Genomic DNA, 22,937 nt, shown 5'->3' on the forward strand with positions numbered 1-22,937 from the left:
GGGCCTCATTTATAAAACATTGCTTAAGATTGTTAAAGTCTACCTACGCAAAAAAATATTGAAGGCAATTTTCCCTTTAGAAATCACACTCCACCTGGAAACGTGCGTATGTGGATCTGCCTCAAAGTCCGTCCTCTACACACTCACATTCAACCATAAATTGTCAATGCAAAGCATCTCGTGAATATTTCATTATTCTACTGACCATATCGCTTTTTATAGTGAATCATGGCATCAAGCGATGAGAAGAAGAAGAAAAGCGTTATTGTGAAGGAAGGTGAAGAAAGACGGATTGTTTAGTGGCCACAGCAGTGATGTCAAGGAAATGCACTAAGTGCTAGCGTGTTGCTAATGCTGTTAATGCAACGAGTGAGAGTGAATACGATAGAGGGCTGTGCCTGAAATAAAAAAGTTGCCAGATTTAAAGATGGATGCAAAAAATGTAAATGTTTCTCATCGTCAGAATGTGAGGGGACTTGTTGTATTGCCTGTACATATTTTAAGCATTCAAAACTGCATGCATTATAAAATTCAGAGACAGCTGTGATATCCCCAATCTATAAAATTTAACAGAAACATTTCCGAAAAGGTGCTTTAAGCAGAAAGGTAAATATTATACGGTGTTATTCGTATCAATACACATACTTTTTCGGCTAATTATCACAGAGAAGTGAGAATTTTTACTCGGATGGTTCGGTACTGTCGGGTCAGTCTCTGTAATACAGTCTCAGTTCAGCACAAAGATCCAAGATCACAGATCTATAGAAGCTGATGAGTCATCCTCATGGGACAAAAAATATATGTGATCTCTGAATACTCGTTTCCTCCTCATCCTTCCATTCTCTTAACTCCTCTATCAGTGTCGGTGCATCCATCACGCAGCATTACGCACAAGTGTCAACAAAGTATTTATGTTTACAGCATTCGGACCGATGTCCTAAGAAGTAAAATGACATGAGCACTGTGAGTACTGTACCTGTCGGCCAGTGGAGTGTTGGGTGTGGTTGATGGAGCTGCAGCCAGCGTGGCAGGGGGAGTAATACATCACACCGTCTGCCCCACACACCGGGTTATACAGCTCTCTGACACAGCCACAGTCTGCATTACAGCCCACTGTCAGGTCCTGCTCGATAGAAGAGCTTCAGACATGAAGGGAAGGACAGACAGAAGTGACAAGGATGAAGGGGGGGGATCATAACAGAATAAGCGTGAGAGAGACAGATGCAAACAAACAGACAATACAAACAGGGAGAGAGGGCAAACAAGTCATTAGTCGGTAGGAATGTGCTTGTGAATGATTTCTCATTTTTGCTCTGTGATAATAAATATCTTCTGAAGTCACTACTGTAAACGTGGGCATGATTAAAACTACATCAGGACATCTTGGTAAATGTAATGAAACCTATGATTACTCTTTACATCAATTGGGTTAAATGGATGTACGTAAATAAACACTGTTCACCTGTTTCTATGGTGCAGGTTGCTGGGTTTGTCATACAGGTGTTCGTACTGGTCCAGTTGGTGTTGCTCCATGAGACCAAAATGGTACGGTGCAGTGACACCAGCCATTGGCACGTTTGGGCAGTGGATGAGAAAGACGAAGACGGTGAGCAGGCCGAGCACTGTGCACATAATGCAGAAGTGAATGATACCTCTACAACGCAGCTTCAGCCTTTTCACGATGTAGCCGCCCAGGAAGGTGCCACCACCTCCTGCTGGTACCACCATGTATCCTGGAGAGGGGAAAGAGAATAAAGACCCACGCTGTCAGGTTGCTGTCTCACTCATAGGCCAGAATATGATGAATTAAGAATTAAGGATTTAAAATAAAAAAAATGATGAATGTCATAATAATGGCATTCAATGGATTCAGCACATGTTGTATAGGAACTACAGTTACCACCCTGCCAGTGCAGTTTCAGTCTACATAAAACATTTCAGACTCATATGAGGTCATCATGACCTTGACCTTGACATCTAATCAGTTCATCTTTGAGTCCAAGTCACAACTGATATAAATGTTAAAGAAATTCCCTAAAGGCAGACTTGAGCTATTATGTCCAAGAGGACAAAAACATGTTTTGTGAGGCCATCCTGATCTTGACCCTTCTCCAACCAAAATCAAATCAGTTAATCCATGAGTGGAAGAGTACCAGATTTGAATGGATTTTCTCAAAGCGTTCTTAAAATGACACGAGTCAAAGTGAACTTTTTTACCCAAGTTCCTAAGATGTTTCCCTCCCAAGGCAATAATCTGTTTTGTCAGGTCAGAGTGACCTTGATCGTTAACCACCAAGATGTAAAATCTCATCATCCATGATACCCACTAAACGGTTCAACCAAATTCGAAGAAATTCCGTCAAGGCATTGTATAGAAACATAATGCCTTCAGCAACTGACTGTCACCAAAATCATTTTCTGGAATACAAATAAATGATTGAACCAACCCAAAAACCTTACAACAGCTAATTATGTTTCTACATGTTTGATGTCGCCAACATCTCCAAGGGGACAGATGGGTTTTCAATAGTCTGAGGCTCTCTGATTGAAGGTTTACACTTGATTTTACGTCTTTATCTGTCCCTTACCAAACAATGTAGCGGCCTCTGATGCACTGAGACTGAGCTGAGACTCCAAGAACTTTGGACTAAAGGTGGACATGCCAGTGATGATGATGGCCTCAGTGGCTCCAGCCAAGCACAGAAACAGGAAAGTGGGATTCTTTAAGAGCAGCAGCACCGATCTGTGGAGGGAGAGCGTGAGAGACGGTAAGAGGCAGCAGTGTGAGCACCACCACTGAATGAACTTTCAGTCCACTCTAATCTCAACAGCCTGGAGACGTTTCTAATAGATCACAAGATCCAAAGATAAATCATCATTATGTTGCATAATGTGCCGTGATTATGGTCTGTAATCCCCAGTGCTTAAGACATAACATCACACTGTGGGTGCTGAGCTTATAGTAAACACTGTAGTAAGCTAAACATGCCTGACGGGGAACGTGAAAAATGTGTCCTTTGGTATTTGAATTGATGCGAAGAATAGACATAACATTACATTTCATTGAGCTGACGCTTTATCCAAAGCACAGGAGGTTACTTATTGTAGCTCTGCCCATTTACTGACATGAGGAGCAGTTGCAGCGGTTGCAGTGGAAGTAGCAGTAATAAAGATCTCATCGCAGTTGTAAGTCAGTCAAATCTTTAATTTTGACTCTATTTCGGGTGCAATTAATGGCGCAAAAAAGCTGATGCTCTCATGAACAAACAAAAACCCATCTACACTATACCCATAACACCTCCTCTACTGCCCTTTGGTTATGGAGGTAAGTCTACTACCTTGGCATGTCTTTGACTGATTTGCCAAACTGAGGGTCTGATGCTGTGTTGTTGCTTCCGTCCTTAAGCTGGTGGGCCTCAGACACCCGCATTGCCATGTACTCCTGAGAGCCTGCAGGAAGAGTCAGAGTAAATAAATGACAAGTTGAAACTGGACAGTCAAGAACCTTAATATTATTGATGTGAAGTTTATTTCCTTTTTTTATTCACGAGGTCTTTCATTTTGGGAGCATTGCTTCTTTGTTACATGTTCAGTTTCTGTAATGTGTTTACTGAAAACCCTGTCCTCTCCCTCAAACAGCCCCAGCCCATGAGTAAATTTCCTCTGCTCCTGCTCAAAACTGTTGTAAACTGTACACTCATATCATGGTATCATGTTGGGTGGAAAATTCTTAGGTCATTTCACAAAAATGTCTGAGTAGATGTTTGGCAAACGGGCACAAGCAGCGTGGGATGAGAAGTACTCAAACTGAAGCACACGACATTTAGTGCAGCGACAGTTTACGTGAGAGCAGATAAACAGTTCTGAGCTGGAGCAGAGCAAATCTGTGCATATAAGTGAGGGCAAGTTGAAGTTTGATTTAATAAAATCTAAATGTGAAATGAGTAAATGATGCTCTCAAAATAAGAAGACTGCACTCTATAAAGATAAAGATAGGAGAGAAACTCATTAATATGACTGCTCTTATGCTTCTTTACTTCACTGTAAGAATGTGAAAGAGAAAGGGAGTGTGTGGGTGTGTTTGTGCAATGGGAGGGTGGAAAGGAGTGGTACCTGGTAGCTGACGTGGGTAGCCTAGGATAGGGAAAGCTACCAGTACACCTGCCGCTCCTCCTGCAAGGAAGCCGATCCACCAAGCCCCGACCCACAGAGGGTTGTCTGGAGTCATCTCAGTCCTGTAATTATTTTATATATATATATATATATATACATATCATTTACATAATAAATTATTAACGTATTTATTACTAAATAGTTGATTAAAAAAAAATGTATTACCTATTTATTTAATAGTTTTTTTAATATTATTTTTTATTATTTTACTCTGGTTTTTGTCAGCACTACTAGTGCTTTTCTAGTTGAGTCTGCGATTAACAGCAGACTCACATTAGATGGATCTCTTCGTAGATATTCAGGAAGAAACCTCCCAGCATATAGCCTGCAGCAGGACCCAAGATGCTTGCAGTGTAAAAGATTCCTGTAAAGAGCGAGAGTAACAGAGAGATAAAGAGAGAGAGAGCAAAGAGTCAGGCCACGGGTGTGTCCTTACAGTCACTGTGTACTTCCTGTTTCCTGTTATTTCTCCTACAGGAAAGACCCATTGTTCTTTACACTCTGTATCTACAAAGTTCATGTTTCATGAAAAAAATAGTGGATTGAAGTGAGAAACTGAGTTTGTGTGTTTTGGTGTAAGCATTTCCTCACACTGTACTGTGCTGCTATTTGAAATGGGCAAAGTGCTTAGGCATGTTTTGAACTACAGCTGTTGAGAGAGAATGCTGATGTGTGAATATGAGTGTCTCTGGTGATGGCAAAACAACAAGGAAATGGCACTGTGTTGGTGAGGGTAAAGGAGACAGTCAGCAGCTTTTCCTCTGCATTTATGAGCACACACAAGGCCCAATTAGTTAAAAACACCCAATAAGCTTCTTCCTCCCATTGTCAGTAAGAGAGAGAACCCATCTGTATGGTTGCTGCTTCATAGAGTCATTGCACTACATAGTGTCATGAGGGAGACGGATTAGCACTCTATCTGATCCGAGGGAAAGTGCCACAGCACACATTCAATCAATTCACAACATAGAGTACTTTCACACATACAACTAGGAAACAAAAATGACTAAGGTATAATCTGTGGTTCTTACCCAGAGGTCATGACCCTCCGTGAGTTGAAGGATGGGTGCTTATGCAGTAATATTGGCCCATAAGTAAGAAGATTACATTTTTCACATTTTTTTGATAGGGGATTTTCAGATAATATGGTTGATGATGTTTCGAATTTAATAATTACAAATATGTAAGAGGTGAAGAAATAGTGCAGACATACGTAGGAACATATTAATCGAACAGGCTAAAGTTTTTTTTTCTGTTGTAGCTACAGCTGAGTACGTCTGCCTGAGACAGTTGTAATTTCTGTCACAAATAAAATGTTCACTTGCAACAGCTTTTATAAAACAGTTAAATATGTAAGTAATAATTATAATAACTCTTGCGATTTGAAAATCAGATTCTTTCAAATAGTTATTTCTCTTTTTAAAATGAGAAAACCATCCTCTGCATTTTGCAGCAGAGAGAAAAAAAATACAAACATACACAAGATATGTACACAAAGGAAAAAAGGGGAGCCAAAGAAGAACAAGATTACTACATTTAAGTAAAAATAACTTAATTCAAGGCCCAATCCCATTTCACCCCTTGGCCCTACCCCTACCCCTTGTTTTCAAGGCTTGTTGTCTTGCCCCTTGAAACGGAGTCACAAGGGTTAATGGTTGAATTCTTCCCCTACGAATTGGGACAGCCCTTTAAGAAGCCGTTACATCATCAGTAGTCGTCACGAAAACCCGACACGTAATCAGTAACCGTCGATACGACGAGACGTAGTTTACCGGGGATGTCATTGTAAATAAACCAATGCTATTGTTTGCAGTTACTAAAGTGACAAACCTATAATATCGAAATAACATCTAAGCTAATGCAGGTCAATTAATGACATTTGAAATTGAAAAGCTTGGATGCGCTGCATTATTTCACGTATGAATCAAAAGCCCACAGCTTCAGGCTGCTAGCAGTGATCTGTAGGTAACCCTGCCAGTATGCTTTGTTATTAGAGGAGCAGTTAAGTTCAGTAACATTGCTGCTATACGTGGGTTAAATCAAGTGCATTGTGTGGCTTCAAAGAGGCGTGGGGGGGGATGCGACATGACATTATGTACAAATACGGGATAATCATGCAAAAAGAAGTTCGCTAGCACGCTAATGCTGCCGCGGACACAATCTTTTTTTTAAAGGTTGTTGTGAATAAAATTACCATAATACATTGAAATGATATTAAACTAAAACATTACAATTATTATCGTAATTTTAAAATCCTTATTAATGGATAAAATACTACATTTGTGGGTCTCTCTCCCAGTTTGCCGGTGTTTCGCAAGGCATTCTTGGTACCCCTTCGTTTAAGGTGAGGGTCTGAAAGATCGCCGTTTCGAGGCCTATAGAGTCCTACCCCTCTGCCCTACCCCTTGGCCCTACCCCTCTGTCCCAACAGGTATTGGGACAGCCTACCCCTACAAGTGAACGTGCAAAACGAAGGGGAATTAGGGCTAAGGGGTGAAAAGGGATTTGGCCCAAGTCATAATTTTTCTTAGTTATGCTTTAAAACATTTGGTATAAACAATCCAATGAAAACATGCTCTGCTGAATGAATTACTCATGTCACTCACCTATATACACAGGGGCATAGTTGGACTGGACGTTCTCATCCAGGTATGTGACCCCTAACGTGTAGAGAGGTGTAGCTCCCACTCCGTGTAGAAACTGGCTCAGCATGAACACAAACCGATAATTGGACAATCCTCCCCCCTGCTCGTCCTGGCACGGGCTGGTACGGTTGGCAGAACACATTCCTGTTTGTTTGGGCACACTGACCTCGTAGGGAGGTGTGGTGAAGTGAGGTAGGGAAAACACCAGGGAACCCAGTGCCATGATCAGCACCCCCCATCCCAGCCAGCGAGGCTTGTGCCCCGTCCCACCAAAGTAACTGACGAAGGCCAGACAAATGCATGCAGCAATGTCGTAGGAGCTGGCGATAAGGCCAGACTGGTAGCTGTGCAAGTCAAATCTCTTCTCAATTGTTGTGATCACTGTGTTAACGAGGCCGTTGACTATCATCCCCTGGAGGAAACTAGCCGCACAGAGGAAAATCAGAACCCAACGAGAGGTGTTGAAAACTTGAATAGCTTTGGGTGTCAGAGATCCCCAGCCACATAGCTGATCCACGTCAGTGGAGTTAAGCTTTAATCCCATGGGAGTCTCTGCATACGGTTTGGCTTCCACCCCATATAGCTGCCCGGGGACTGTAGAAGCCCCAGTAAAAATATCAGGCCGGATGGGACCATCAGCTCTGGGGCTGCTGGGGCCTGAGCCTATGGGGCTGCCTGTCTGGGAGTCCACTGGACTGGGGGTGTCCAGAGAGGGACCGCTGCTGACAGGGCAGTCCTGTAGGTCCAGGAGCTCCTGCTTGGAGCTGAAGGAAGCGTCAGCATTTAATAAGATTGGCATTGCCCTTCTGAAGGCAGTGTGAGAGTCCTGTGGCACAGATGGAGGATACACGTGGGAGGCCTTTGAACGGGGTAGACAGAGTAATATGTTTATGACCACAACATAGAAAAAAAGTCAAGTTGAATCAGCTGAATCAGGGTGAATATCTTGTGGTCAGGACTCTGCCGGGCTTCTCTCTGAATCTATGGATCTATTCTTTGCTGGTATGGTGTAATCCATGTGTCCACAGTGCAGCTGAGCAGTTCTGAAGGCTCTTCAGGTGCTTCTGTTTATCTGTACATGGTTGTACAGGTGTGAAAAGGCATACTTCATAATCCTAAAAAGAACAAAGACAGAGAGAAGAATTAAAGGGATATGGACCAATCACTTTATCTAAGACACAAAAGCTTTTGGTAGTTCTGTAAGTAAATTAGGATGGCACTCAGAGAGCACACATTAAAATCCAGGAGACCCGGATCTTATTTGGATCACTCATAAATATCAGTCCCCTATACTTCCCCTTGATCCGGATCCCGACCAAAATTTAATGAGTTCTTCCCTGATCCATACACCCTCATGCGTCCTTCCACCAAGTTTCATGGTAATAGGTCAAGTCCAGTTTTTGCATGATTCTGCTTCTCAAAGGTTAAGTTTGTAAAATTGCAACAACCTGAGTGTTCCTCTCTCCCCCCTCCCTTCCTGAGCGAGAGGAGCGCTAGGGTGGCCCTCATGCGCCAAAATTCTGGACGACCTCACCGAGCTGTCTTCTCTCCAGGGATGAGGAGTCTATAGATCAATATATTTACTAATTTTACCTGTGTATTTTGTATGTAGGAATATTTTGCTATTGTTTTACATATGTGGGATAAAAAACATTACAACCCCTAATAACTGAAATTATCATATAACCAACATAATATAGAGCTAAGACTAAAGCCTTATCTGTTTGTTTTCAGACACTTATTGAAGAGATGAGTGTGGAGCAGCACAGGGGCTGACAGCAGCAGACATGGTGACCCACCTTCTGCTGGAGTGCCACAGTGTTCTTATGAACTGAAGGGACACACCTTTCAGACAGCCAGAGGAAATGCTGTGGTCAGAATCCTGAAAATGTGTGAGTCTACCTGTCTACCTACACACTTCTACCAGTACTGCCTAGAAGTATATGGATATTCACAGGCAGTACCGGAAGGATGTTACGGTGTTAGACCATATTAGAAGAGAGCCTGGGGATGACAACACTGTATACAGTACCACAAGTATTCTCACACCTGCATATACATCATTAAGGATACAAAAATTATTTCTTCTGTTGTATTTTTTTAATGTTATAATGTATAATGTAAACATTTGCTTTGCATTTATTTATTTTGTAATGACTATATTCATATTGCCCACCATAAATATTTGTACACTGAAATGAAAAGTGCAATAATAAAAGGGACATTAAACTGATTTGCTGTATTTATTTTGTATATATATATTATATACATAAACAGATTTTTTAACACATGTTGGTGTGCCCGAGAGGCACCATGATTCAACTTTGCCATCAAGGATGAATGGTGACCTCCCATCTGGATCATTCCACATCAAAAGCTGCATGGATTAGTGGTCCTGTGGAAAACAGTTAGGATTCTTATTAATATAATATTTTACATTTTTATCCAGTGTTGCAAAAGCAATGCTAATATGAGTATGACTTACAGGGTTTGTTTTCCACTAGAAAGACAAAAAAACAAAACATTACCTATATTCTCCTTACTTGTGGATGGTGCAGGTGAGAAGGGCACCAATCCTCGTCCTCAGGTGTCATCTGGACGAAGGCTCCTCCTTCTTTTGCTTGCAGCTCTTAGGTGTATGCATCAGGCATTCTTTTTGTTTTGTCTTCTGAAGCTGAAATCACAGTTTTCAACTATTCAATATCTGATATACATGTTAACAACTTTGAACAGTGATTGTGCCTGTAAGTAAACACTTGCAGATGGAAGCTGTGAAAACAAACATAATATTATAATACTAAAGCATTTAAAACTTTGTTTTTATAGATATGCTAAAATGATGGTCAGAAAGGAGAGAAAGTAACAAAGAATGGAAGAAATAAACTTTTTGTTGATAATGAAACATTAGAAAATTTACATTACAATTTTTCAATGCATTGACTTGCCTGTGTTCCAGTGGGAAACTCTATTGCGGAACAAAGCCGTATCTGAATAAGGTTTTTCTTTCATTGGTGTTGATGTATCAGGGTCAGAAAGCTGTAAAAGCACATTAAGAAAATAAGTGATACCATGACACAGTTGTCTTGTCCTGTAATATATTATTTTACATCCTGAGGTGGTGGGAAGTTCACTAAACAAAATAAATTAAAATAATTAAATCTAGGATGTCACAACAATTACTACTATGATCTTAGGCATGAATAGTTAACTATATGAATCCATTTGTAACAATGTTAATGTTACTATACCAACAAACATTGTATTTCCGGTCAAACAACATTATTAATTTATATTGATGTTGTAAATTACCTGTTCAACAGAAAACTGGAGACTTTGGCGTCATTCTGAAACTTTGTCTCTCAGTACTTTTCCATCCTGGAGAAACCTCAATGTGTATCCTCCTTTCTGTCTCATATCCTGTTTCATTTTACTTTCAGTTTCACTTTGACTTCTTTGATGACTTGTTTATAAGTATTATTATAAAGATAAGACTAAGTATTATCTTTCATTCAACGTCTTTTCTTATTTTATATGTCTTTTCTTATAGTAGGCTCACTACACAGTTAATATAACTTAGATACATTTTTTTGCAAAGAGAGCTTAGAAATCTTCCACACTGCCTCTTTAACAGATAGACATACAAGCAGATGCAGATGAAAGCATAACCTTGACGGTGCAGGTAATGAATCTGAATTTTTTTATTTCTTGAGAACAAAGTAATCCTCAAATCAAAGTGTGATATCTAAACAACTGACATTGTGGCCTGTGGTTACCTGGGCTGCTGTCTAATATTGTGTTTTGGCCCATTTGGATGCCAGGGGAAGAAAACCAACATAAACACACTGACTTGTATGTGCAGACATCGCAGTGGAGCTGAGAGAATGTATTCAGCTTCGTCTAGAGTACTGGGACTCAATCTATTCAAGCTTTTTTTAAATTATACAACACAGTCTACAAAAATGAGAAGTTGCACATTAACACACAAGCTTAAATAAGCAACCTGTGAGATCTCCAACAACACACATGGGAAATGAATCATAACAAACCCTCTCTGCTCCAGCGAGCATAACTACAGATCACAGCTTTCATTAAAACACCCGTAAAACAATGTGCAAATCAAACTGTTGTATAACAAAATTCCATTTGATTCCTAAGTGAAGCTTCAGATAGAATTTTCACATTTCTACTCAAACACACAGTCGTATAATAATGCAATATTTACTATTACTCCTGAACATGTGGTTAACAGTATTCATATGGTTTATTTTTAGATCTCACTAGATAAAGCAAATTCATGCAAATGTGTAAACTGATGTTGCAGCAGCATCGTCTGTTTATTGGTTACTATGTGTGTGTCTATGTTTAAGATAAGAGTTGGAGGAGCTCTGTCAGAATTATAACTATAAAATCAAGTCTGTGTATTCATTTGTCTTAAACTACCTGAGCTTTTTATTCCACAAAATGACTGAGCATATCACAATTTGAGCTGTTACTTGAAGAGGAAGTTGAAGTATTACTTTCATCACTGACCAATGTCCTCAAGAAAAAAATTACAGGCAAGTGGAAAAAGTAACGCAACTGGTTCCCTGCTGCTTCACAGCCATATCTCTGAGCAAGATCTTTTAAAGCCGATGCGGACTGATGGATGTCATAATAAAATGCAGCAAAATTAAGGTTGCATAAGTGTAAGATACATTTGTGCATCCACAATGTGTGAAACCCATGCTTCGATGAGATTTCCTCCATAAAACAATTGATTAAATTGAACACATTCAGGCAAAAATAAAAAGTCTATAAATATGATTTAATATAATGTAACTGTCCATAAAAAACATATACTTGTAAATATATCTAAACATATAATGTTTACCATCCTACCTCTATTCCCAAAATAAACAGTTCTGGTGAGAGGGGTATCCATGTAATGTCCTAAACCTGTCTCTCAAAGCCCTTTGTAGGACAGCACTGATGCAGCACGTCAGCACGTCCACACGCATCCTCAGTGGAGAGACACCCCCCCTTCCTGAGGAATAGCTCCCTGGTACTGCAGCTCTACTGCCTCCCAATGGACATGAGCTATATTTCCTTGATCCCTTGAGCTTCCTTAGGTCTACACTAAAACAAACTCTTGTGTGTGTGTGTGTGTGTGTGTGTGTGTGTGTGTGTGTGTGTTATTGTTTATGTGTTATATGTAAATATACATATAACACATAAACATGTCCTTTATCCTGTATTTTCAGATACTACACATGCCATAACTGAGTCTTTGCTGCTACACAGAGTTTAAGGTGCTTCTGGATGTGTGGGGGCTCTAAACAGCTTCTCCGGCAATTCAACAATAAGCATAAACTGTTCTGTTTAGGTGCACAGAGAGCACGTCTGGATCTAGGGCTGTGCACGTGAGGAAAGCGGTGCAGAGCTGCGTCATACTAGGGTCAATTGGTGGTGCCACTATGGTAAATGTGCACCAATGGAAACTGATGAGGAGTCAATGTGTTGCAGCTTGTAGAAACGGACGTCTGAGCACAGAGCTTTGTTACAGATACAGATTACATATTCCAATTCAGGACTAGCTTAAAAATATACACTGCTCACACCAGTTGTTTGAAGAAGTAGCAGGGATGAAAGTAAGCCAGAAAGGTCCGGTACTCCCTATCACAAAAAGATTCAGTGTCGGTACACAGCACTGACTGCTGGCTGCCAAAACCCACAAACAACAATCCCGTTATGAACGCCTTTTCAACAAGAAAACACGCACACACACATACACACACAGAGCTAACGTTAGATAAACAAAATCAACAAATAGCTTTTCAATATCCATTTGGGGTGAATTCCGCTCCACGATGCACTTCAAAAGCATGCAAGTAAAATGTTGTTCTAACAAGCAGATGTTGACTACGAACTTCATCTTACTCCCGGCTAAGGCTGCACCTATCGATTATTATTTTATCGATTCATCTAACGGCAAATTTTTCGATTTAATCTAACGATTATTTTGTCAATTAATCGATTCATCTAACGGCAAATTTTTCGATTTAATCTAACGATTATTTTTCTTTACACGATTTATATAATAATGAATTTATCAAAAATGTATAAAAAAAAACGTGTCATTTATATTTATTTAATCATCTTATCTTAAATACAAACAACTTTGACAAAAACAAAATATGCACTGCAATGCATTATTTCACAACAAAAAATAGCCCAGTCTGAACTGCTAATCTGCTTTTTACAGTCCCATATCTCTCCAAAATAACATTTGTGCAATTCAAGTTTTGCAGTGTATTAAAAAAAGAATCTTGAAGTAGCCTAGTAGTTGTATCAAAGTCTGTATGAAGTCAAAAACCGACTGTCAAATAAAATAAAGAAAGTACAATTCAATCGTATTTCATCAATGTTTATTATTAATTTAAACATTGAACTGGAGGGTACTCTAGTAATAACATTTTAGTAAAATAAATGTTCTTTTTTCGTTTCTAGTAAAATAAGGTTTGCATTTAAAAACAAAATAAAGAGATTTTGAAAAAGGCACCTTAAAATAATGTGTAATTTTAGAATTTTTTTATAAATGATGTAATTTGAGTTTTCTCTGTTCTTTTTTCTCTCTTAATATATAACACACACATATAAACAATCTCACCAAATATTAACAACAAAACAGCTTTAACACTTTTCTCTTTGTTCCCACTTTCTCTTGTTCAGTGATAGTGAACTCTACCTTGTGGTGCCAGGATTTACTACCGTAAAGACGGAAAAAGATGCGCAGCTTAAAATAAGACTACCATAGATGCGAGAAAAGCTGAGCATGTTAAAATATAATCGGTCCGTCACAATATAATAACAAGTCTGGGTCCGTATAGAACAGAGTCAGGGTCCGGTTTGGACCGCTGTCCGCCTATCGGGGACCTATGCTCGATGATCGTTGTAGATTTTTTGGGCTTCAGCTTGCTCTTCAGGTGAGTACATGCTTTGGCTGTGCGCAGCCACCTTCCTTAAGAAGGTATAATATGGGATGTACATATTAGACTATATCACAATATGTGTAGTATTGCTAATATCTAAATATATCATTATAAATACCGTCGTATTGAGTGTGTAACTTTAAAGGTTCAGTGTGTAGAATTTAGTGAAATCTATTGGTGAAGTTTCATATTGCAGCTGAAAAACCCTCTCACCTTGCCGACCCCTTGAGACATGAGACTGAACCTCAGCCTTCAGTTGTCATAAAAACTTAAAAGGTGTTTAGTTTGTTCAGTTTGGAGGACTGTAAAAAACAAGGTGGCCTCCGTAGAGAGGATCCGCCCCTGATGTAAATATATAGTATCCAAATATAAAGGGCTTATTCTGGGGTAAAGAAACACACTAGTGAAAACATCACTAGGATTATTTTATATTCAGTTTCTTTCAATAGATCCCTTTCACATAAATCTTACACACTGGACCTTTAAAGAACTGTTTAACCCTCTTCAGGGGACTTTCCTGGCTTTGTGGCCCAAAGCAATGTGAGGCAAGTTACTTGGAAACACCAATATTTAGCAACATTATTACCTCCGCCAATGAGGTTATATTTTACCCCTGTGCGTCTGTTTGTTTGTAAACAACTAACAATAATCAGTCTAACAAGTTATTTTTCTTTAAAACTTGAACTACAGTTAACTAGCCTGTATCTGACGGTGTCAGGTGTAGTTCAATTTAAATATTTCAGCCCAGAGACCACAGCAAAATGGTAGCAATACTTTTTGAGATTAAATGTACCCCTAAATAATATCACTTAATAAAATCTGTCAGACAAATATGAACGTTTTAGTGCTTTAAAAAGTATTATAGACTGTTACCATTATTACAATTGTGCTGGAATTTACAAAACATGGTTTTCATTTCAAAAATCTGAATACAACAGTAAGCTCTCTTCACTTTCAGTGCTCTTCACACTGATTTGACATTCATTCAGTTTAGACTTATGTGCTGCACCTAAGGCTTAAAAGAACAAAGTCTGATTATAGCCTTTACTCTATCAAGGTGGCCCCACCTGCCCCCCTCCCTTAGCCCCCACCTGCCCCCCACCACTGCACTGAGGCGCATTACTCGGCTGATCAACAGTTGACTCTGCTCCTCTGATGTACTCTAATCACTCACACTTAGAACTGGTCTTAATAAAAATCCTGCTGAATTCATATTTATGATGTTTGTCTAGTGTTGTGTAGCAGGTTTAAACATGTATCTCATGAACTCAAGAGCGAATCAAACAAACACAAAGTAAATGTCAAGTACTATTCTAGTCCTAATAACTTGATGATCAGTGCTGGTGTTTAATATTAAAGTGTAAAGTGAGCGAAGGTCAGAGGAGTGAGGAGGAAGCAGACTCCGACAGAGACTCTGACACAGGACGACCAGACCTTTAATGTGCGTCTGTCTGATCCTGAAGCAGCGGTGGTTATAATTATTCAGCGGTGGGAAACTGCTCAAACAATTAACGCAGCGGAAAACATGAATCGATTATGTTCTGTCTCTGCATCGATGCAGCGTCGTTCACATCTGCATCGCGATGCACCCAAGAATCTAGAATTTCCCAAAACTCTAGTTGATGTTCAGTGGCAAAGTGATGTACCAGTGAAAGTGGCGACTGGCAAATTATTCTGGGCTGAAGATAAAACGTCCAAGGCTACAGCCAAGCCAGGCAACACCCCTGGAGTAGCCTGCTTTGTAAATTACACACTTTATTGACCTCAGACAAGTGTGAAAGTAGAACCTTAAGTGAAGAAGGAAGAAACAGTGTCAGAAGGCAAAACATATCAACCAGACTCACAGATTGATCCTCTCGAGGTGGGCGTCAGACAGCTAATGAATACAGCTCAGTCTCAGTCAGTGAAGCGCTTGACCTTATTCAAACCAGAAATAGACACACATAAACTCATGCTGCTCATGTAAACTGGTCTGTCTTCTTTTCTCTGATTATCTAAGTCTATTGTACCGGATTCCTCACAGCTATTTGCAGTTCCAGCATGCAACATTTGTTTGCCGAAGGTGTAATTACTGTGGTATTGTCTATCTACTTTTACTTGACTACAGAAAATGAAAGTAACAATGTTTTCTGACTTGTTTTAAGTGGCTTTCTTTACAGTTAAAAGGGACTTTTTTTTCTCCACAGTCCCCAAAGTGTTTGCTCATTGTTGGAACTGTTGGGTTTCTCGATAATTTTTAAGGTCTCGACCTTACTATGTAATGGGCCTTGAGATAATGTATGGTATTGCACTGCTTAATACGCTTGGAAGGGATTACACTCACACCTCAGTGTATCTAAATGATCTAATATTGCCTGTTTGCATCAATTGTGTAATTGACTGCTTACTTGTGGTTGTGGCAGGCCATTGTCTAGACACAAAGTCGACCACCGGTCGACTGGTCGTTTTTTCATTTTGGTGTGGCCACAGTGATAGGATGACTAGTGATACTATGACTAAGGCTGGAACTTGTCCACCAGAGGGAAGGGTGAGCATTTTTGGGCATTTGCAAATCTGCATAGTCTTGGAATCTATGAAGAGAGACTAGTTCAAGCCACAGGTGTCAGGATGCCAATAAATCATAGAATAATTCACGGCCATCGTAAATGACTCAACACCACTGTATATTGCACTAACCTCTTTAATGCTAAGGCAGCTGCTTTGCTTTAGTGGGACATTTGATGTCGGATGGAATCGATGATGGTGCTTGTGGCTGGTTTTCCAGGCTTTAGTCCATCGGTCTTCGCAGTCTTTGCAATAGCAATTTTGGAAGAGATGAGCTCAAAGCTGTAGATTATACCAAACTGAGATGTAGACACCTACTCAAATAAGACTTATATACAGTTTATAAGACATTGGCAGAGGGAAGATGTGGTAGCGAGCTCTGTGGCTCAAAAACCAAGGTCCGAACCAAACCGTGGATTCGGCGTATTGTTACAGCTCTATTATGGGGGCAACCTGATAATAAAATGCATTTTATGGATGTTTGGTTTTAGGGCTTGATTATTGTGTGAGTATGACAACACTATAACTAAGGAATGCAAAATTACAGAATAGATGGGACACCTTTCTGGCATATGTTGGTGCAAAACGTAATTAGAAGAAACACAAGGTAACTATTGAAATAAATAACCAGTATACTAGCACCCAGGCATGTTCCTGTCTGTTGATTTAGCTAGCTCCAGTCCTCCCAGAACAGGAGCCACCCATCTTACAGTCACCCTCCGGGGCCCCATTGTAACACTGGGGGAATTGATTGGATGGGACAAAGTAGGCACTGACCCAATAATGCTCTAATGCTTGGCTGCAGCTTAGAGGGCTCACATCAACTAGCCTCACAGGCATCAGACATCACTGCTCATTTACCCCTCACCTCTAAATGCATATAAATAATTGCATATTTGCATTTGTATGTATTTGTATCTTTTTATATTCAAATAATGGCATATTTGTACACTGGAAAGACGGGGCTGACCCGACCAGGGCTCACTGGTTAGCATGAGTAGAAGCAAAGAAGTGATAGAAATAAAAACAAATCAGGCGTTAGCATTGGCGTTGCTTTTCATATGGATGCAGCTCTTGGACAGTAAAGTATCCTGGACTCATAATGTTTCTGTTAGATTGCTAAGTAGTCAGCTGTTAATGCTACCATTGGCTATGTAGCAAAAGCAGAAACTGAGATCTAGTCCCTGGAAAGTACCGCTGTACCAAAGTACACAAAAAGAACCTGACTATTAGAGAGTTTATTACACAATGATATAAATGCATACGCGTATTGGTGTCACTTGTGTGCCTCTGACCTCCTCCAGTGTAGGAGCAGGAAGTTATAACTTATGAAAATAAACTGCTGATTCTGGGATTTAATTAACAGCATTAACTTTAGGATTTATACCTACAGTAATTCTCTATATGCACATGCAGCTCTCCCTCAGGATGGATTTTTTTGACTCATCTGTGCAGAGGTTGCAACCCACCACCAGTACCTCTAAAGCTCACAAATTAACGAATTGTATCTTGTTTTTTTAATCTGTTTATCCCATCTATATGCCTAAAAGTAGAGCTGCACGATATATCGAAATTTATCATCATCGCGATATCAACGTGTGTATATAGTGTATATTACTTCTGTACACCATTACAAGAGTGGGACCTGTTTTCGTTCTACACATACTCCCTTCTTTCTCCAAGCAGTACCCAAGGTCAGGAGTGTTTGAGTCCACACAACACTTTTGGAGTTTCAGGGGTAAACAGTGTAGCTGATTAGTGACCTATCTTCAGACGTAATAAAACAACAGAAAAACCACAACATGCCTCCATACTGCTCGTGTGGTGTCATCCAAGTTTCCGCAAGCCCTGACGTTCAAATTCGACTCGAAACAAGGTCATTTCCACCGTGTTTTAAGCCTAAAAGTCCACCAGAAGTGGCTAAGCTAATGGACGTTAGCATTTCCGATGGTCCCAGAATGCACCTCGTCGGAAGATATCAGCAGATATTTAGGGTTAAAACCTCGTTTTTAGTCGAAAATTTATGTTGGGGCTTCTGGATACTTTGACACCACAGGAGCAGTATTGAGGCATGTTATGGTTTTTCTGTTGTTTTATTACGTCTGAAGAAGGACTCACCATTGACTTCTGCTCTAACAAAGTTTACCCCCTGAGACTCCAGAAGTGTTTTGTGGACTCAAACACTTCACCCACCCCTCCATCGGAATAGTGGTGAGTAGATAATGAGTCAATTTTCATTTCTGGGTGAACTATCCCTTTTACTATCCAATAGGATGTGAACACCTACATGTAACATAGAGAGTGACAGCAATTCTAGCCTTTCATGGATGTGCTGTTAGAATGGGTGACGCAAGTAGAGGAAGATATATGTGGAAGCTGTGGGAGACATCTTCAGACTTGGGGGTGACAATTGCTCATGTTACTCTGTTAGCGTTTGTATATTGTTCAACCTTCTGCTCTCCTCAATGCATCGAGTCCACAATAAAATCTTCTGCATCAGCTGCTGCCTGAGTTCTACTTTCACCAGCTTTGAGAAAACGTCAATAACAATACCTATCGTAAAAGACGGCTTAAACTGTGATGAATGGTGTTCAATGCGCCATGTACTTAAGCTCTGCATGTCAATATATTTAGCCAATCAGATGGAGCCCTGCTGCCCTAGATAATAAATTAAAGATATTCAGATCATTGACGTATTTTCCGTCAATGAATCATTGTCAGAGGAAGAGGATAGGAAGTGAATAGATTCTACTGTGGAAACTTCAAGTGATCACATTCGTCCCGGTCATCACTATGAGCGGTTGACTATATAAAATAATTGTGTAGCTTATTTGTGAACCCAGAACCTGATGGAAAAGTTACACACACTGACTCTGCTCTGTCTCTCTCAGACTCAGCTGACACCTCTGACTCGCTACCGTTTTAATGTTGATTTGTTTGAAATGACACAATATCATCACTGATCATCATATGATCGATACTTCTCTTAATGAGTTGAATCTTTCTTCAGAGCAGCGCTTTTATCAGTAGTCCTCTCGCTCTCTTTCTCTCTGTCTCTCTCACACACACACACACACACACACACACACACACACACACACACACACACACACACACACACACACACACACACACACACACACACACACACACACACAGTGTGATCGGACACAAGTGTAAACTCAGTCTGGTTAAAAACTTAGTCAATGTATGTAGAGCTGGAGGAGATGGCAGCGCTCTCAGTTTGGCTTGGCGCGGTTGATGCAGAGCACAGCTGAATGATAGGCACACAGAGAGGAGCAGTCATTTACTGACACAGCCGCTAAAAACTTTTCACAGTCCAAATATGTATGATATGACCCCAAATTAACACTATAGGTGGACATAGTGGAGCTGTGCATGGCTCCCTGGTGTCTGCCCGGACTTGGTGGCGCTGTGGCCTGGCTTTGCGCCTTCTCCCGGCTGTGGAACTGTCTGTGGTCTCTGCGTCTGTAGCAAAGGGACTGTTTATGTTTATTTATCGCAAGTCATATGGGCATCGCGATAATTAAACAACGTTGTCGCATATCGCATGTTTTCCTAATATCGTGCATCCCTACTTTAAAGTATGTAAGTTTAACAACTTCCTTTGAGAAGATACGGAATTATTGAAATGTAAATCACACTATCGTCTTTAAAAGGGTTTTGATTGGTACTGCTTCTCTTTGACGAGGTGTCTGATGTCAGATGGTAGTGATGTTGAGAAGGATGGTACTTGCTGATTCTCAAGATTTGGGTCAGTCAGTCTTAAGCAGAAGTCTTTGCTCGAGTCAATTAGGAAAATAACTGCTCACAGGCGCAGGTTGCATTGAACAGGATGCAAAATTCAGTGCATGTCTCCTCAGAATGGGAAAACCCTGATGATGGATATACTAATTATAGAGCTTGAGCAGAGGCATAATACTGAGCTTTGAACTTCTCGCTCCTTTGCCGCTTGCATTAAGCAGGTTCCACATTTAACAAAACAAATATGCTCAAAGTTCCTTTTGATGACTTTTCACGTCCTTAACCATCTCACCAAATGCTTTAGGGAGTTTTGCAAACACACCAGCATATTCTGATGTCTGCAGGCACCTATTTGCAGGCTTTTTTGTTTTTACACATTTGTGAAAAAGATTTAGGGTTAGAGTTAGGCAGCATTTGCGGAGGAGCATTGACCTTATCCAATCATACTCTTCCTTGCAACTCATCCACTTTAGCTGCATGTTTCCAGCTGAAATGACATGATTTGACATCATTGCCACCGCATCCACACAAACTAGACAAACTGGCTTGTATTTTACTTCAATAACAAAAAACACAATACTAAAGTGCAAAAATCTACTTTTGTCTTACTTGTCTTGACAATCGCCATGATGCCTGTAACAGCTACGAGTGTGTTTTGTTCACTCTGACCATTTACTGAAAGGCATACTGTTGGATGTTCCCCATCTTTTATTGAAATCATCATTGACACCTGCACACGGGAACAATGTTTGATGAAGACTGGAAGAAGTAAAACAGCGCACAAACACAGATAAGTGTCTAGATAACAAAATCCATGCATCTGACATAGATACACTCCGTCATACAAACACGACGTCCAGTCCTACATCTCACAGACATGCCAGCATATGTGACTTTGCTGCCTGTTGGTGGTTAAATAAACTGGAAGAAATGACCTAACCAGACATGTTAGCATAGTCTAAAGGGCAACCTACCGTAAAGGCAGCATACATTTGCATGTTAAATAAAAACTACAAAGCTGCCACCAGTGCTCATTGTGTTCTGAATGTCTGCTCCAACTGGACATGTATTTAGCCACAGCAATGCTTCTTTCAAAGATTGATGGACAGTAAGAGGGTGCAGGAGGGAAATTACAGTATAAAAATGTGTAGGGCTACAACAACTTATTGTTTAAATTAATTAAAATTGATTAAAAAAAATAGTTGGCAATGAATTTCATCATCAATTTGTTGGATCTATATTATTAGGCACGACACACACTGGCAAACATCTCTTGAGGTGGGGGCAGTAAGCCAGCTAATGCTGACTTCTGTAGCTTATGTGACAAAGCTGTCTCCCCTCTGGAGTAAATGTTTGAAAAATGCAGAATGAAGAAAAGATAGTGTCTAACATGAATGGAGATGTGTATTGATGTAGTATTTTTCAAAACAGAAGCTGCTTCCAGACATGCACTGAACTCCGCAGATCCTCCATATTTCTTCCGGAGGAGGTGCATGTCTGAGCGCAAATGTCTGAGTGAGAGGCTTCGCAGTTTCTGCGCACTCAGCCTGGAGAATTCAGGATAATCCGATGTGAGCACACAGCAGGGATTCACAGAGAGCGAGTTGGCCGGAGGTTGACGATGCTTCTAACACACAACAGATGCAAAAATGAAAAAAACAAACAAAAAGAAAACCGGGTGAAAAAGCTGTGACACAGACATAAAAGACATAGACGAAGATGTCAAGAGAGTTTGTGGTGATAAGAGCTGACGACGGTGTTGGGTGCTGTTAAAGGGCCCATATTGTGTAAAATACATTTTCTGGGCTTTTACTATCCGTAATGACTTGAAGGGGGTCAGTAGGAACCCTCAATGTATGAAAACAGTCACTCCGCTGACTTTTTCACTCAGTCCAATCTAAGAAATATGTTATTGAAACGTCGCGTTTCGTACTTCCTCTCCGTATGATGTCATCATGGAATCGCACTCTTCTGTCAGCCCCACCCAGCCGATACCAGTCCAGACTCTGAACCCAACGTAGACGTTACTCCGTACTAAAACCCCGTATTGAAACTCCGTACTGTAACTCGGGACGTTACTCCTACATTGGCCGACTGTCCTGCTAAAACTTGAACAAACATGAGGACGGTGTAACTTACCACTCAGAAACATCCTGTTGTAACCGACTGTAAATATGTGGCTGGTCTTCAAAAGCTGTATCCAAACATAACGTGACTTTCAGCTGTGTTTACCAGAGAGAGTCAATGCGCCAGAATGAGACCGGTGATAGGCCTGGTCGCGTGTCACTCAGAGTGCAGTCAGCCAATCGGAGGAGGGGCTCAAGAGGCAGGCGAAAACAGCCTGTTCTGTCTGTCTGCAGCTCCAGAGAGAGGCAGAAGAGAAGACATGGAAATACACATTGCAGCAGTTTTTTCGACTTTAAACCACTGATATATCATCTTAGGGGTACCAGTACCTCAAATTAAGCCCCAGAAAGGTGTAAAATATGATTCCTTGAACATAATCACGTGATCTCCGCAGCGCTACATCCTGCCCCTGCCTGCTGCACCACCCCTTGCCTGAATAATGCTGAGGATTAGTTGCTGTTGTGAACGCGTCTGTGCAGAGAACCTCCCGCTGCATCGTGCATGTGTAAAAGGCAAAGTCCGGACCCAATTCTCCTGCAGTCCATGTCTGAAAACAGCTAGAATGTCTGACAAAAGACATGGGGAACTGCCTTGGCAGATAAAACTGAAGTCTAATGGCTTAAAAGTTGCATAACCCAAAGGCCATTTCAGTGCATAACACTGCATGTGGAGCATTGATGATTCCTTTATCCTGCTTCAGCACCATCTGTTTCTG

The 22,937-nt window shown here is 40.5% G+C and overlaps 1 protein-coding gene across 3 annotated transcripts in view; it reads right to left on the reverse strand.

Moving 5' to 3' along the window:
• slco4a1 (solute carrier organic anion transporter family, member 4A1) overlaps positions 1 to 22,937 on the reverse strand; it is a 41,325-nt gene that overhangs the window by 8,808 nt on the left and 9,580 nt on the right. For 2 of the 3 annotated variants that reach the window (XM_035159215.2, XM_035159216.2), the window contains 7 exons: positions 6,780 to 7,933; positions 4,447 to 4,537; positions 4,114 to 4,235; positions 3,339 to 3,450; positions 2,589 to 2,743; positions 1,463 to 1,733; positions 977 to 1,139 (listed from right to left, as the gene is read on the reverse strand). In XM_035159215.2, the coding sequence (XP_035015106.2) occupies positions 977 to 1,139; positions 1,463 to 1,733; positions 2,589 to 2,743; positions 3,339 to 3,450; positions 4,114 to 4,235; positions 4,447 to 4,537; positions 6,780 to 7,617 (1,752 nt within the window). In that variant the 5' untranslated portion in view covers positions 7,618 to 7,933. Of the gene's footprint in view, positions 1 to 976; positions 1,140 to 1,462; positions 1,734 to 2,588; positions 2,744 to 3,338; positions 3,451 to 4,113; positions 4,236 to 4,446; positions 4,538 to 6,779; positions 7,934 to 11,696; positions 11,869 to 22,937 lie in introns of those variants that run through there. The other variant, XM_035159214.2, reaches the window with a different exon arrangement.

The sequence above is a fragment of the Hippoglossus stenolepis genome, chromosome 6 (assembly GCF_022539355.2).
Source record: "Hippoglossus stenolepis isolate QCI-W04-F060 chromosome 6, HSTE1.2, whole genome shotgun sequence".
Lineage (NCBI taxonomy): Eukaryota > Metazoa > Chordata > Actinopteri > Pleuronectiformes > Pleuronectidae > Hippoglossus > Hippoglossus stenolepis.